This window comes from Corylus avellana, chromosome 2 (assembly GCF_965113065.1).
Source record: "Corylus avellana chromosome 2, dhCorAvel1.hap1.2, whole genome shotgun sequence".
Lineage (NCBI taxonomy): Eukaryota > Viridiplantae > Streptophyta > Magnoliopsida > Fagales > Betulaceae > Corylus > Corylus avellana.
This window is the reverse complement of record NC_142491.1, coordinates 29,682,338-29,699,264: the sequence shown is the minus strand read 5'-3', so window position 1 is coordinate 29,699,264 and position 16,927 is coordinate 29,682,338. Positions and strand designations below refer to the sequence as shown.

General features: G+C 43.3%; 1 protein-coding gene across 2 annotated transcripts in view; it reads left to right on the top strand.

The window, feature by feature from the left end:
- Positions 1–16,927, top strand: part of LOC132183444 (Polynucleotide adenylyltransferase family protein) — a 42,568-nt gene that overhangs the window by 7,349 nt on the left and 18,292 nt on the right. For both annotated transcript variants that reach the window (XM_059596884.2, XM_059596883.2), the window contains exons 5-9: positions 1,532–1,587; positions 1,702–1,751; positions 1,855–1,953; positions 2,871–2,980; positions 3,133–3,260. In XM_059596884.2, coding sequence (XP_059452867.2) covers positions 1,532–1,587; positions 1,702–1,751; positions 1,855–1,953; positions 2,871–2,980; positions 3,133–3,260 — 443 coding nt within the window. The remainder of the gene's footprint in view (positions 1–1,531; positions 1,588–1,701; positions 1,752–1,854; positions 1,954–2,870; positions 2,981–3,132; positions 3,261–16,927) is intronic.

Here is a 16,927-nt window from a genome sequence, read left to right as displayed (position 1 = left end):
TCTCCCCACTACCCCCTATATGTGTGATTGTGTGCACACCCACAAACATATTTTTGGAGCCCTTTCTGTTGAAATTGTTGAAAGATTTGTTGATTACATATTCAAGAGCATGAATATAAGGAAATTTTTTCTTATGATGTGCGTTGCCAATCACATAGAGAAGTTGCATGGGGATCTTTTATGGGGTGGGCTAGGTGAAGAGTTCAAATTCACTTGGTGAGTTAGTCTAATGTTTGTTCTCAGATTTCTGAGGGAGGGTTAAAGGTCCAAAACTTGCTTTTGTTCAACTGTGTTCTTTTGAGGAAGTGGCTATGGTGCTATATGCTTGAGAGAGAGGCTTTGTGGAGAATCGTAGTTGTGTCTAAATATGGCAGCTCGTGGAGTGGGTGGTGTACTAATGAGGTTCATGGGTCATATGTAGCGGGGTTTGGGGAAAATATCAGGAGGGGTTGGGGCGAGTTCTCTTGTCATACCAAATTTGAGGTGGGAGACGACTTCAAGATTAGATTCTGGCATAACCTGTGGTGTGGGGATCAGGCCCTCAAGGAAGCTTATCCAGATTTTTTAAGTATTGCTCGTGTTAAGGTGTTTCTGTGGCAAATCATATGGAGTTTTCATCAATAGAACGTAAGCTTTACCAGTGTGGCTTATGTTTGGGAGGTGGATGTCTTTGCTTTATTTTTTAATTTATTGTTACTCCTTTAGATTGGGTCGGGGAGTTGAAGACAAGCTTTGCTAGGTCCCCTCCTAGACGGGTGTGTTTGACGTTAGCTCGTTCTACAACATCCTTGTCCCTCATGATGGGTCTGCTTTCCCTTAGAAGTGTATTTGGCTTAATAAGGTTCTCTTAAGAGCGACATTATTTGCGTGGTCGATTGCCTTAGGAAAGATCCTTCTTTGGATAATCTTAGGAAGTGTCATGTCTTGGTGGTTGATTGGTTTTGTATGCGTAAGAGGAACAGGGAGTCTTTGGATTATCTTTGTTTCCACTGTGAGGTCGCTAGTGCTTTATCGAGTGTTATTTTCAATAGTTTTGGGTTGTCTTGGGTTATGCCTAGGCAAGTGGTAGACCTTTTTACTTGTTGGAGAGGGTTATGTGGCAGCCCTTACAGTACAGCAATGTGGAAAATAGTGCCATCTTGATTTTGTGGTGTCTTTGGAGGGAAAGAAATGATAGAAGCTTTGAAGACCGCGAGAGGATGATTGTGGAACTAAAGTCTTTCTTCTTCAGTATTCTTTACCTTTGGACAGCTGCTTTAGACTTTCCTAATGTAATTAATTTTCATGTTTTTCTTGATCTTTTTTCCCCTTCTAGCTAGGTGTCTTTCTTGTATACATCCAGTGTATTAAGGTTGCGTCTCTTCGTTTCCTAATAAAATTTCGATTACTTATAAAAAAAAAAGGATGTATAAGTGTACTCGAAATGAGCATTGTCTGCTTCTCTAGGGCATCAAATTATCCTCTTTTTTATTTTTATTTTTATTTTTATTTTTTTATTTTTTTTAAAATAAAGTTTACTTTTGACTCACAGCAAAAATTTGGCACGGCAGAGGAGGATGCATACAGAAGGGATTTAACCATCAATAGGTATCTTGACTTCTTTATCCTAGTTCTTTCTCAGCACTCAATTTTTTACAGTAATTTTATATGGTTGATTAAGAAAATTGTGTTCTTAGTGGGTGATATTACTTCAATCCACAGCTTGTTCTACAATATCAACACTGATTCAGTTGAAGATTTTACTAAAAGAGGTTAGTATAAATTTTATTTGCTTCTGCCTTTCTTTTCCTAAACTACCCTGCCCACAATGTTACGTGTAACTTTTGTGTTATGGCATTTGTTATGTCACTGCAGGCATTGCAGATCTAAAATCTGGGAGGATAGTGACCCCTTTACCTCCAAAGGATACTTTTTTGGATGATCCATTACGAGTTCTTCGAGCTATTCGTTTTGGTACTTGTCTTTATTCCCCCTCCTCCCCCCGCCCCTTTTTTTTTCCCTGAGCGCTTGTATTTTCTATTATTGTCTTTTCCTATTTATTTCTTGGAGGCAAATTTTTTCTCCTTTTTTTTTTTTGGTTAAAAAAAAAATCCTCCGTCAAGTTCCATTAGCTTTTCAAAAATGCATACAGTTTTTGTCGCTCAACTTACAAGCTAGTATCAACACTTCCAAGAAATCCTATTGTTAAACCACTCAGCTTTCTCCATTGGAACAATTTTTCTGATTAATTATGGTAATTGCTTTTCTTTTATCTTGTTAGAAGAGTTATTAGGGTTTGTGAGAGTTATTAGGGTTATGGGTATTTTGCTCATTGTTATATCTTTCAAAACCTATATAATAGTAAAGAGCTTCCACCTCTTCTCTAAATTTTTCATGCAAACTACAACATATCTCAACGCTGCTACCACTTCCTTACCTGTTATCCTGGCGTCCTTGCAGTTGCAGGTTAACTTATGTGCCTTTTTTAATGTTATCTTTTCGCATGGGCTTGACCTATATTCCTTTTGTTTTCTCCTACATTGTTGCACATTCATGACTATACAAAAATCTTTTTGGTTGAATGCCTTTTTTTCTCCTTTCATTTTTGTACCCAGTATACATGTAAGTTTGTTTTGTAGCAAATGTTTGAAGTGTATAAGCTTTTTGATAAATTTCTCAATTGACACCTACATCTGGGGCAATGGCTCAATTGGAAGTTGAGTTAGGTGCATACTGAGAAAAGCAAGAAGTGCCTCCCTGAACAGGCCTGCTTCATGATGCCCCTAGTCAATGCCCTGGGTGTACATTTGACATCAAGAGACTCCAAATTTATGTTCTTTCTATGCCTGCTTTCTGCAACATTGTTTATTTTTTCATTTGTGGTCATTTAGGTGCAAGATTTGGATTCGTATTAGATGAAAAACTAAAGGAAGCTGCTTCCTGTGATGAAGTGAAAGATGCTCTTGCTGCTAAAATTAGCAGAGAACGTATTGGAGTTGAAGTATGTGTATTATCTTGCATACTCAAGTAGCTTTTGAATATTTATACGTCTCTGGGAGTACAATTTGTGCTTTTTTATGAGGGAAGTCATATTTTCTGAATGTACCATAAACGACATTGTTCATCACTTCCAATAATTTCTTCTTTATGCAGATTGATCTCATGATCTCTGGAAATCAACCAGTTAAAGCAATGACCTACATTTGTGATTTAATGTTATTTTGGATTGTCTTTAGTCTTCCTCCCAAGTTTGAACCTGTGAAATCAGAAGGCTGTGACAGGTATTTGTTTATTCTATATATTTTCAGGTCTATTTTTGGTAATTTTCTTGGCAGATAACCTTGTCTCGGATGAAGTAAAATTTAATAGACTTGTAGCTCGAATAATTGTCTATTTTACAATAAATTACCACTTAATTTTTTCTATGCTTGCAACATTAATAATGATGAAAGAATACCTTTGAACTTCTTTAGGTACGAGGACGAATATAAGTTTAGATAATGCTTCTAAGTTTGAGACTCGAGTGTAGATGGAGAAATAAATAGAAGTGTGGAAACTAGCCTTCCTCCCAAATATAATTGCATCATACAAGTCCTATGCATTTTTTATTATTGATGTACTACTTGATTTTTTAGTTGTAGTAAAGTTTTTTTTTTTTTTCCTAAGCAATAGTATAGTTTATTTAGAAGAAAATTTCAATTTATTTTCTTGAGTTTGAGGCTTGATTAAATAAGTCCTTAGGATTCTAATTTGGTAAATAGCTCCATGCATTCTACCTGTTTATTTTTTTATAAGTAATTTAATTTTATTAGAAAGCGCAAATGGGCGCAATCAAAGTATACACCCAACTAAGGAGAAGAAGACAACTCGAATTCACAAACTCTAGGAATTAGAAAATAGAGGACTATTAGGAGTAGCCATCCAAACATTGAGGGATTTGAACATAATGGTTTTTAACTTTATCATCGAGCTCTCACATGGAAACCATTCTCCAGACTTCTATATTATAGTGGCTTCCAAACTAACCTCTCCAACCGGCCAATAGCTTCACCACCTATTGGAGTCTATCCCCAAAAAAGGAAAACCAAAACCCATTCTAGCCACCTCATAGTGGAGCATAAGGTGGTCAATGGATTCTCTGCTCTTCTTGCACATACAACACCAATCCATCACAATGTCATGCCTCTTCTTTAGGTTATCCTAAGTTACTATCTTTCCTAATGCAGTCATCCAAACAAAGAACGCCATTCTCATAGAAGCCTTATTTTTCCAAATGCTCTTCCTAGGAAAGGGAGGGGGTGTAGGGTGGGTAAACACCTGATAAAAAAATTTGACCTTGAACCTCCACCTTTTGCAAAGGGTCCAACACACTATTCTTGCCACCTTGGCTCAACCTGAAAGAGTACAAAAGATTAACAAATGAAGTTACCAACTCCACCTCCTAGTCATACACTGATATGATAAAGGTGACATTCAACTGTAACAAGTCGTTAGAAACTGCACATGATCCACTATTGAGACCTCCTTATAGTGAGCAATTGAAAACAACACTGGGAAAGCTTCCTTCAAGGTTCGATCTCCAAACAATACACCATGCTAAAACGTGATCCTAGACCCATCTCCCACCTCACAAATCTGGAGAACTCGCCCCCACCATCCCCTCTTAATGTCTTTCCATACCCCCGACACCATAGGACCCATATACTGCACTAGAGCACCACCCGCTCCCCAAGTTGCCATATTTAACTTCCACAACCGATCTCTACAAAGCCTCCCTCTTTGTGTCATAGCGCCATAACCACTTACTCAATAGAGCTCGGTTAAACAAAAGCAGGTTTCAAACCCCCAAACTACTTGAGGAAATTGAGGTACAAATCTTAGACCTACTGGCTAGATGGAATTTGAACTCCTCACCAACTCTATCCTGTTGAAGTTTCTAAATACGGTTTGCAACTCCAATAAGGATGGGGAAGAGGGATAAAAAATTAGGCAAATTAGAAAGAGAGCTTTTAATCAAAGTGAGCCTGCCACCCTTAGACAAATACAACCTCTTCCAAGTAGCCAGGCGACATTCCATCTTTTGAATAAGCCCATCCCAAATTGATTTTGCCTTAAATGAAGCCCCCAACGGGAGACCCATGTACTTACATGGGCAAAGGGGACACCCTACAACCCTAGATACTAGCAATTCCACCAATATCATCCATGACACTAGTGGGAACTAACTCTAATTTAACCATGTTAGTTTTGAATCCCAAGATTGCTTCAAAGCATAAAGAAAGGCAACGCAAATGATGGAGATGTTCTGGGTTTGTCTCTCAAAGAGTCAAGGTATCATCTACAAATAATAGATGAGACACTAGGAACTCGTAATTATTCCTGGATCCCACTGAAAAACCTGATAACAGCCCCCTATCCATAGTGGCGGGCAACATTCTACTCAACACTTCCATAACAACAACAACAAGCAAAAGGGATAAAGGATCCCCCCTGCCTCTGGCTGTGAGAGCTATTAAAGAAGTTGGAAGGAGTTCCATTAATCAAAACTGAGCACCGTAGAACTACAATGAGCTAGCCATTTGTACAATTTCTCCTCAAAACCACATCTCCTCAATAGATACAACAAGAAGCCCGAATTAACATGACATATGCCTTCTCAAGGTTCAATTTGCAGAGTACACCTGGATCTCATGATCTAATTTTGTTGTCAACGCATTCATTTGCAATAAGGACTAAATCTAGAATCTGTCTCTCCCGGATAAAAGCGTTTTGAGACCTAGAGATTACTTTCTCCAATACCGCTTTCAGCCCCGCCCACAAGACTGATAGGGCGAAAGTTCTTGATATCCACTGCCCTAGCTTTCTTGGGAATAAGGGGGATAAAAATAGCATTGAGGCTCCTCTCAAACTTCCCTTTAGCGTGAAACTCAAGAAAGGCATTCATAATATCTTCTTTAAGGATCTCCCAACAAGATTGAAAAGAAAAACCATCAGGCCCAATGCCTTATCTCTATTCAGAGCTTTCATCACCTCAAAGATGTCGCTCTCCTCAAAAGCTCTTTCCATCTACATAGCCTCTTTAATGCTTTTTTTTTTTTTTTTTGATAAGTAATGATGCATTAAAGAGCGCAGAGGGGCGCAACCCAAGTACACAAGAAGTATACAAGAGAGCGACTAAGTAGAGGAGAAAGAAGAAGAGAACATAAAAAGAAAATTAGGGAAATTGATCTCTAGGGGAGCAAGCCATCCTGCAGTTCGCATAAAGAGCGTATACAAAAACAAATGAACAATGTCCTCAAGGTTTCTCGACGAATCCTCAAAGCATCTAGTATTCCTTTCCTTCCATAAGCACCACATAAGACACAAGGGAGCCATCTTCCACACCATTGCGCTTCGGGATTTACCACCCGACCACCAACTAGCTAACATCTCCTTGATGCTTCTAGGCATAACCCAACACATGTTGAATCGAGAGAAGATTACATCCCACAAAAAGCGCACAACCCCACAATGAAGAAAGAGATGATCTACCGACTCCCCTTCCGATTCACACATACAACATCGATTAATCACAACAATACCTCTCTTCTGAACATTATCCAAAGTAAGGGATTTCCCAAGGGCGGCCGACCAAGCAAAAAACGCCACTCTCGAAGTAACCTTAGTGCGCCAAATACTTTTCTAGGGAAAATGGTTGGGCTCTTTAAGAACAAGCTTCCTATAATAGGAGCGAACCTCAAACTTCCCTTTTCTAGAAGGGATCCACCACATCCGATCCTCTCCTTCCCCACGCAACGAGAGCGAATACAAGAGCGAGAGAAGGGAGGCTAAGGCCGTCTCCTCCCAATCATGAATTCTTCGAATAAAGGTAACATTCCAATGAACCATACCATTTATACTTTCCCTGATATCCGCAATGGAGGCAGCCTTGTTGCTAGCTATATTGAAAAGGCCGGGAAAAGCTTCCTTGAGGGACATTTCGCCGCACCAAATATCCTCCCAAAAATTGACTTTTAGCCCCAAGCCAGGATCCAATCTGAAGTGACAGTGAAACGAACTCCAACCCTTGCAAATGTGTTTCCATAGCCCCACCCCATGCGAACCGCGGGGAACTTTAGAGCGCCAACCACCCCAAAACACCCCATACTTTGCCACTAAAATCCTTCTCCACCAAGCCTCTTCCTCATTGGCAAATCTCCACAACCATTTCCCCCAAAGATCTTGATTAAAAAACCTCAAACTCTGAATCCCTAAACCGCCCTCCGAAATCGGACTACAAACCTTGTGCCAGCTGACCAAGTGGATCTTGGGCTCGTCGTTGAGCCCCCCCCATAGAAAATCTCGTTGAATCTTCTCAATGGGATTCGCCACAGAGATAGGGATAGGAAAGAGGGACAAAAAGTAAGTTGGAAGGTTGGATAAAGTGCTCTTGATGAGGGTGAGCCTAGCCCCCTTGGACAAATACGAACGTTTCCAAGGGGCCAGCCTTCTAGCAATCTTCTCCATCATGTCTTCCCAAATAGCCAAAAGCTTGAAAGAAGCCCCTAGAGGAAGACCCAGATACTTCAAAAGCAAAGAACTGGGCCACAACCCAGAATGCCAGCCAACTCACCCGCCTCACCCGCACCTCCGACAGGGACTAAAACAGATTTGGCCCAATTTACTTTTAACCCAGAAACAGCCTCAAAGCCAATAAGAAGGGCTTTAAGGAATCTAATTTGGTCAGGAGCAGCCCCACAAAAAACCACCGTATCATCAGCGAAAAGAAGGTGAGAAACAACCCGCTCAGACTCTCTGGCACCCACATAAAAACCATTGATGAAACCCCTATTGATAGAAACATTAATCATCCTGCTGAATACCTCCATAACCAAGATGAACAAAAAAGGCGAGAGGGGATCGCCTTGTCTCATCCCACGCGAACTCTCAAAGAAGCCAGAAGGAGAACCATTGATCAAAACCGAAAACCGTACAGACGATATACAATGTTCAATCCATAAGTACCATTTCTCGCCAAAGCCGCACCTTAACAAGTTGAGTAAAAACTTCTAGTTCATATGGTCATAAGCCTTTTCCATATCCAACTTACACAAGAGGCCGGGGTCCCCGGATCTGATTCGGCTATCAAGGCATTCATTGGCTATAAGAACCGAATCCAAAATATGCTTGCCTTTGACGAAAGCATTCTGCGAATTGGAGATGACCCGATCCATAACTCTTCTCATTCTATTAGCTAAGACCTTAGCAATAATCTTGTAGATCCCCCCCCCCCCACAAGGCTAATTGGACGGAAGTTCTTTAGATCGGATGCCTCATGAGACTTCGGAATAAGAGCCATAAAGTAGCATTAAGGCTTTTTTCAAAGAATTTGAAAAAAGCATTAAGGAAGTTCTCCTGACCCGCCAACAGATTCGCATCCAAAGAATTTGGAACACAGGACTCCTGGGACAAGGATACCTCTACCACAGGGCAGTCTCCGTCCAAATTTACCATCGGCGCTGTGCCCAGAATGCCCATCTCAGAACCACCCGAAGACTGATCCACAAGGCCACTCCCCAAGAGTTCTACCCTCCCAGACTCCTCACAAACTCCGGCAGCAACCCTAGAGCGCTCCGATGGCTTCCAACTGCCAGGCTTCTCCCCCAGAATCCCCCAACCAGAGACACTCGATCCACTCTTTGGAAAGCATTGATCATCGAGGCCGAGAATCAGAGAATGAGAGTTGTCAGAAAGAAAGACAACCTGTGGCTTACCCAGAGGACCCGAGGCAGAACCCATCGTCAACTTAGCCTGAACAGAAGGACCCACCGTCGCACCATCACCCAAACCAACCCCCCTCTCCTGATTCTTCCTCACCAGACCCATTTCAAGCGAATTTGCCCTCGTCGGTGCCTATGTCGTTGCCGTGGGGACGATCGACATGCGGGAGGCAGCGTAGATCTCCCTATCAGTGTGTAGCGGCCTGAAAACAGGCAACTCAGCAGTGCTGGGGACGCCCGCCAGAGCTATGGAGCCGCCCACCGAGGAGTCCGGTGAGAAGTCTGGCGTACTTACTGGCTCCTTCCCTGCTCGCGACCCCTCCCCTCTCTCCAAAGTCCTCGCCCCAGACTCCTTGTCCACTTTGTCTTGCAAAGACCGGGCCAAGCTAGCCGGGACCTTATAGAGGCCAAAACCCGAGTTGGGCCGAAACTTCTTTCTCCTAAAGTAAGTCTTAAACGGTTGCAGGGGCTCTCCTTGATTCGCCTTGGATGTGTTTGATCCCTAATACCAATCCACATTCACCAACCCCTCCCACCTCCTCAATGCTGATAGCATTAAAAGAAAGATCGTCCAATTTAGATTGCCAACTGAATTGTTTTGAATATGAATGGGTGTAAAATTCTAAAATTGCAGAATATGCTCACTAATTTATGAAGAATCAGAAGATACAAAGCCATTAACAACTAGCAATTCCACATTGGTGTTCCTTCGATTTGAATTAATCACACGAAGGGAAAATTTTATATTCTTGTCCCTCAACCAAAGAGCCCTCAATTTTTGTCTCCAGCTTGGGCTGCATTCCTTGCACTTTCAATGAATTTCTTTTACTTATCAAAAAATTTCTGTCCTGAGCTTCTTCCAAAAGAGGGTAATACACTCTCCAGGTCACTAGCAATCACATCCTTTCTCACCTTTTCCGCATCATATAAGGGTCTTTCCTTTGCATTAACATCAAGAAGCCATAGTTCGTCCAGAAGAACCTTTTCCCACTTCTTAACATTGTCAAACGCCTCTTCATTCCATTTTTTCAAGTTGATTTTCAAGGCTTTCAGTTTGCGTGCTTAGACAAAACTTGGAGAGCCTTGAAATCTATAAGACGCCCACCAATGTTTTACCTTATCCATAGAACCATCTGATTTTAACCACATATTCTCAAACTGGAAATATCTTCTACTCCTAACAACATCACCACAATCAAGCATTAAGGGAAAGTTATCCGATAACAACCTCAGAAGCCTCCTTTGAAAAACGTTAGGAAACTCTGCTTCCGAGTTAGGTGAGAGAAGGAACCCATTGATTTTGGACCACGACAGCCGATCCCAAATAGTAGACCACGTGAAGTTACCACCAACAAGAGGGGTATCCTTAAGGCTTTGCTCCAAGATGAATTCAGAAAAATCAACATAGCTGGGGAAGAACGTGTGTCACTTGGGTAGTGGATAATATTGAAGTCACCCTCTATACACCATAGAGGATCCCACTAACTAAGCAATCCTGCCAATTAATCCTAGAGCACCCTTTTGTCATTTTCATCATTAGAACCATAAATACCCCCAAAGGGATACTCAAAATTATCGGTGAACACACTTGAAAGCGCAAGCAACTGAATATTCCCCCCCACCCCCCACTTCTCTATTTATTCCACCACTCTCCTATACCACATTAATAAGATCCCCACAGACTCTCCTAAACCCAAAAAACACCAATCTACTTGCTGACAGCCCCATAAATTGCTCACAACAACAGCCTAGATTCAAACTCCAGTTTTGGTTCTTGTACAGAGCCTTCCATTCTCTAAGAAGATTCCTAATTTATGTTGTCTTTGGAGAGAAAGAAATGATAGAAGTTTTGACGACCGTGAGAGGACGGTGTCGGAACTTAAGTGTTTTTTTTTTCCTGTACTTTTTTTTGATAAGTAAAGATGTATTAATCAAAATTGCAGAGGGGCGCAACCCTAGAACACGTGGAGTATACAAGAGAGCGACTAAGAATGAGACAAAGAAGAAGAGAACATAAAAAGAAAGTCAGCTGAGAGGTGTGAGCTGAGAGGTGTGAGCTGTGTCGGCGCGTGAGGACGCGTGCAAGGTGTTTGGAGCTAGTTTTAGTTTGTGTCATGGCTGGTCCGAGGAGGTGGACGGTGGAGTCCAAGGAGTTTGAGGTTTTGATTAAGGAAAGGGCATCAGGAGTGAGAATTTTTGAGAGGAGCTATAGACTCAAAAGGTCCATATTTCTTAAAAAGGATGAGTTAGCCTGGATGGTGAGAGTAGCGGGTGTGTTGGTGGCAGAGGACAGTTCTGAGGTATTCTGGGATCAATCCAGAGCTGGATATCCCAGAATTATTGCTCAGAAGTGCTCAAATAGGCATGGATACTTCCTGACAGTGGAGGAATTCGATGGCAGAAAAAGATGTGGCTCGATCATCATCCCCGAAGGACGTCGTGGGTTTGGGTGGAATCGCTTCATTAAAGAAATGCAAGCAGCTAACTTTTTTCTTCGTGGTCACCGTGTGATCAAGGAGTGCAGAGAGTTTAGAGGAGAAAAGGGTGAAAAGGAGGTAATGAAGCAGAAAAGCTATGCGGAGACAGTGAGACTGTCATTGAAGGCAACCCAGGAAGATAGTGAAGAATGGACAGAACCAGGTCGACGAAACTATACGTTTGACAAGAGGAGCCTAAGACCGACGAAGACCCAGGGTCCAGCGATGGTTCAGGGAGTTTCGGGGGGGCTTCCGGTGGAGTATGGTATGGCTCCGACGAAGTCAATCTGGCCGGTGAATTCTGATAGAGGCCCGGTAGTGCCTCGCGTGAATGATACGAAAGCTGGAGGTTGCGTAGAGCGTGTGACAAGAATTCCGGCGAGTGGGTCAGCAAAGCCGGCAGCGCAGTCTGAGCAGTTGTCAGTCTCTGGACGCATGAAGGGACGGGAGGGGATGGGGTACCATGCTGGGCAGACCTACTCTGAGGTAGGTATTGAGCTCCTCAACGTGAAGGAGACGTTGAGAGTTCTGAAGAGAGAATGTGACGTGGGGATGTTTAAGATTGACAGGGTGATTAATCAGATGAAGCTTAGTGGGCTTGGGCTGGGAGAGAAGGAAGTTGCAGTTCAGGGAAAGGCTGTATGGAAGGAGAAGGTGAAGGCTGGGCCGGGAGGAAATACTAAAAAGATCAGCAGCAGGTTGAAGTTGAAGAAGAAGGTGATGTTTAAGCCAAGAGGGGCTGTGGGCTCAAGTGTGGGCTATAGTCCAAGCCCATTACAAGATAAAGGTGGGTTGGCTACATTGGCGGTTTTTGGAAAACTCGTGACTGAGTCGCAAGCTCTCACGCCTTCACCCGAGTGTTCGACGTTGGCCGGCAGAGAGCGAATAGGGGAAGAGGGGGTTGGGTCAGTGGCAGAAAGGATTCCCAGGGTGGTTGTCGGCATGTCTGTGGGGGATGCTAGCGCTTTCGGGGCCGGAAGGAATTTAAGTCCAAAAATCCCCGCAAGCCTGGTGACGGAACTTCAGCCCACTGGTAAAGAATTAACTTTTCTGACCTATATGAGGAGAAAGACTGGGCCGAAGAATAGGGATGTGTCAGAAGCCTCATCGTCGATGTCTGGGCAGTCGAAGGGGATTCTGGGACCATCGCCGGACTTCTCGCAGAGGGTGCCGGAGACATTCTTGTCATCGGAGAAGCAACAGACGGCGCCGGAGAAGCCTATGGAGTCCGGCCAGGCTGGAAAGAGTGCATCCTTGGCCACTCGGAAGATTCTGAGGGGGAGCCCATCTCGTCGGAGTTGTGATTTGGCCGTGGGGGAGTGGGCTCAGCAGGTTCGTCAGGGGGAGGAATGGAGTTTGGCTACGTTGAGCAATTTTGGACAGAATAGGGTGGATCGAACTTTGGCATTGCAGCTGTCTGAGTCTGATTCAGGTATGGAGGGGGATAAAATTGTCGAAACAGTGGGTTTGGAGGATTTAGTATCAGACACGATTTCATCCAGCTGGGTAGTTGCTAACTGTCTCAATTTTTGCCCAAAAATTGGAGTTTCTGATGAGGGGAAAAAGGAGGAATTGGAGGCTCTTTTCAAGGCTATCGAAGCTTCTAGGCAGCAGTACGATTCGGACTTGGGAGGTGCTTCTGCATGTGTTCCTGCACTCGAAGGCCTTGAAGAGATTGAGGAAAGTGAGAGGGGCGCTTTGGTGGATCATGAAGCTTAATATTGTAGTATGGAATGTGAGAGGGTTGAATGCCCTCAAGAAAAGGTTGCGCATTAGGGGTCTTTTGAAAGAATGGAAAGTAGATGTAGTGTGCTTGATTGAGACGAAGATGGAGGTTATCTCTCGAGAGGTGATTCATAGTCTTTGGGGAGGTCAACATGTGGGGTGGAAGTATAAAGGTTCTAATGGTTTGTCGGGAGGGATGCTAATGATGTGGGATAGGAGGGTTGTGGAGTGTAAGGAGGAGTGTGTGGGACTTTTCACTTTGGCTTGCTCGTTTCAAAATGTAGAGGATAGATGGGTGTGGGCGTTTGGGGGAGTGTATGGTCCGAATGAGGAAGTGGAGAGAAGGGCGCTTTGGGATGAGTTGGCTGGTTTGATGAGGATTTGGGAGGTTCCTTGGTGTTTGGGCGGGGATTTTAATATTGTACGATTTCCTAGTGAGCGCTCCAATGTTTCTTATTATTCATCGGGCATGATGGATTTTTCGGACTTCATATCAGAGAATAATCTGGTAGATATTCCGATGATGGGGGGTCAATTTACTTGGTCCAATAATCAAGAAAATGAGAGTTGGTCGAGGATTGACCGGTTCTTGTTTTCTTCGGATTGGGAAGATTACTACCCAGCAGTTGTACAAAGGAGACTTCAACGCCTGCTCTCGGATCACTTCCCATTATTGTTGGATTGCGGGACTCCTTGTGGAGGTAAGAAGGGTTTCAAATTTGAAAATATGTGGCTTAAGGCAGAGGGTTTTGTTGATAAGGTTGCTTCTTGGTGGGGGTCGTATTTGTTTGAGGGTTTGCCTAGTTTTATGCTTGCTAGTAAATTAAAATCACTTAAAGTGGACTTGAAAAAGTGGAATGAGGAGGTCTTTGGGGATATTGGGAGGAAAAAGAAGGAGTTATTGGGAGGTATCCAGGAGTTGGATGAGTTGGCAGAATCGAGAGGCTTAGATCAAGAGGAGAAAATCCGGAAGGTGGACAAGTTGAAAGAGTTGGAGAATACTTTGTTGTGTGAAGAGATTCATTGGCGTCAAAAATCGAAAGCTTTGTGGCTCAAGGAGGGGGATCGAAATACTCGCTTCTTCCACAAGATGGCTAATTCTCACCGGAGGTACAATCGGGTGGAAGTGCTTCGTATTAATGGCGCTTTATCCGATGATCCAGTTGAGGTAAAAGAACACATAGTGCAGTATTACCAATCTCTTTATTCGGAACAAAGCTCTTGGCGCCCTAGAATGGATAACCAGCAGTTCTTGTCCATAGATGAGGAGGATAATAGTTGGTTAGAAAGAGAGTTTGAGGAGAAGGAGGTTTGGGAGGTGGTAAAAGGCTTGAATGGTGATAAAGCTCCGGGTCCAGATGGCTTTTCCATGGCTTTCTTTCAAGCTTGCTGGGGAGTTATCAAACAAGACATTATGGCGGTTTTTGCAGAGTTCCATAGTAGACGTCAAATGGTGAAGAGCTTGAATGCAACTTTTATTTCTTTGATTCCAAAGAAGGCGGATGCGGTGGAGATGGACTTTCGGCCCATTAGCCTGGTGGGAGGGGTGTATAAAATTGTGTCTAAGGTTCTTGCCAATAGGATGAAAACTGTTTTGGGTAAGGTCATTTCCTTTTCTCAAAATGCTTTTATTGGGGGTCGGCAAATCCTAGATTCCGTTCTTATTGCAAATGAATGTGTGGATAGTCGCATGAAATCAGGGGTCCCAGGTGTTCTTTGTAAGTTGGATTTGGAAAAGGCCTACGACCATGTAAATTGGGACTTGGTTTTGTATTTGCTGCATAGATGTGGGTTTGGTGGGAGGTGGAGGGCTTGGATAGAGTGGTGTATTAAGACGGTAAAATTTTCCATCCTAGTGAATGGTTCTCCGGAAGGTTTCTTTAGCAGCTCGAGGGGAATCCGGCAAGGAGATCCTCTCTCACCGTTATTGTTTGTGCTTGTTATGGAGGCTTTGAGTAAGATGGTGAATGCGACGGTTGACCAAGGCCTTTTGACTGGGTTTTCGGTGGGAAATAGGGTCTTGTCGGAGTTGATGATCTCTCATTCCTTATTTGCGGATGACACTTTGATCTTTTGTGAAGATTCTATTGAGCAAATCCGGTATGTTCGTCTCATCCTCTTATGTTTTGAAGCTGTTTCGGGTTTGAGAGTGAATCTTGGAAAATCAAAGATTGTGGCCATTGGTGGGGTGGAGAACATTGGGGGTTTAGCTAACATCCTTGGGTGTAGTGTTGCCGAGTTGCCTATGAAGTATCTGGGTCTCCCTCTTGGGGCTTCGTTCAAGGATACGGCCATGTGGAATGAAGTGATTGAAAAGATTGAGCGTCAGATGGCAGGTTGGAAGAGAATGTATCTTTCTAAAGGAGGTCGCTTAACCCTCATCAAGAGCACTTTGGCTAATCTTCCGACTTACTTTTTGTCTCTGTTTTCGATTCCTGTAAGTGTAGCTAAAAGGATCGAGAAAGTCCAAAGAGATTTTTTGTGGGGAGGAATGGGAGATGAGCCCAAGTTGCATCTTGTAAGTTGGAACCAAGTTTGCAGCCCTCTTCGTTATGGTGGTCTTGGCATTCGGAAGTTGCACCAGTTTAATCAAGCTCTTTTGGAGAAATGGCTTTGGAGATACGCAAATGAAAACGGGGCTCTTTGGTGTAATTTGATCAAAGCTAAGTATGAAGATCAAGAAGGTGGGTGGTGCACGAAGGAGGCTTCGGGCTCTCATGGTGTGGGTCTATGGAAGCATATTCGTAAAGGATGGAATTTCTTTGCCAAAGGTATTCGGTTTGAGGTGGGGGAGGGTTCGAAAGTCCGATTCTGGCATGATATTTGGTGTGGGGACAACTCTTTGAAGCAAGCTTTTCCGTCCTTATACAGTATCGCTAGACACAAAGAAGCTTGGGTGAAGGATAATTTTATTGGGAGGAATGGGGTTGTTGAGTGGAATGTCATTTTCGTACGATCGGTTCAAGATTGGGAGATGGATTTGATTTCTCCTTTTTTTGATCGGTTGTATTCTTGCAAGGTTTCCCTAGGCAATGCAGATCGTATTTGTTGGTCTTCTTCCAAGAAAGGCAAGTTCGAGGTTAAGTCGTTCTATAAGGCCTTGTCCACTTCTACTCAAGAGGAGTTTCCTTGGAAGAGCATCTGGCGTACTAAGGCGCCTCAGCGGGTGACTTTTTTCGGATGGACTGCGGCCTTAGGCAAAACTTTGACTCATGATATGCTGCGTAAGAGAAACATAGTGGTTATGGAGTGGTGTTGTATGTGCAAGAAGACCGGAGAGTCAGTCGATCACCTTCTTCTCCACTGTGAGCTTGCGAGTGCTCTTTGGCACATGATTTTTCAGCGATTTGGGTTGCATTGGGTCATGCCGTGCAGGGTGAGGGCTTTGTTTGCTAGCTGGTGGTCGGGAGGACGTTCTCGAAGCGCGGTTGTGTGGAAGATGATCCCTCTGTGTCTTATGTGGTGTATTTGGAATGAAAGAAATGCTAGATGTTTTGATAATTCCACTAGGATCATAGAGGAATTGACTCATTTCTTCTTATTTACGCTTTACTCTTGGACGGCCGCTTGGCTAGCTCCTTTAGTGATTAGCTTATCTGATTTTCTTTTTCATTTCTCCCCCTCCTAGGCGCTCTCTGTTTATACTTCCCGTGTATATGGGTTGCGCCCCTCTGCGCTTTTTTATATCATCATTACTTATCAAAAAAATAAAATAAAAAGAAAGTCAGGGAAGCTGATCACTAAGAGCGCTAGCCAGCCAGTAGTCCAAGTGAAAAGGGTGTACAAGAAGAAGTGGATAAGGCTTCAATGTTCCTGGACGAGTCCTCGAAACATCTAGCATTTCTCTCAATCCAGATACACCACATAAGGCAAAGAGGAACCATTTTCCACACAACAGCACTACGAGATTTGCCACCCATCCACCAAGAAGCATACAACTCCTTGACAGTACCAGGCATCACCCAACACAAACCAAACTGAGAGAAA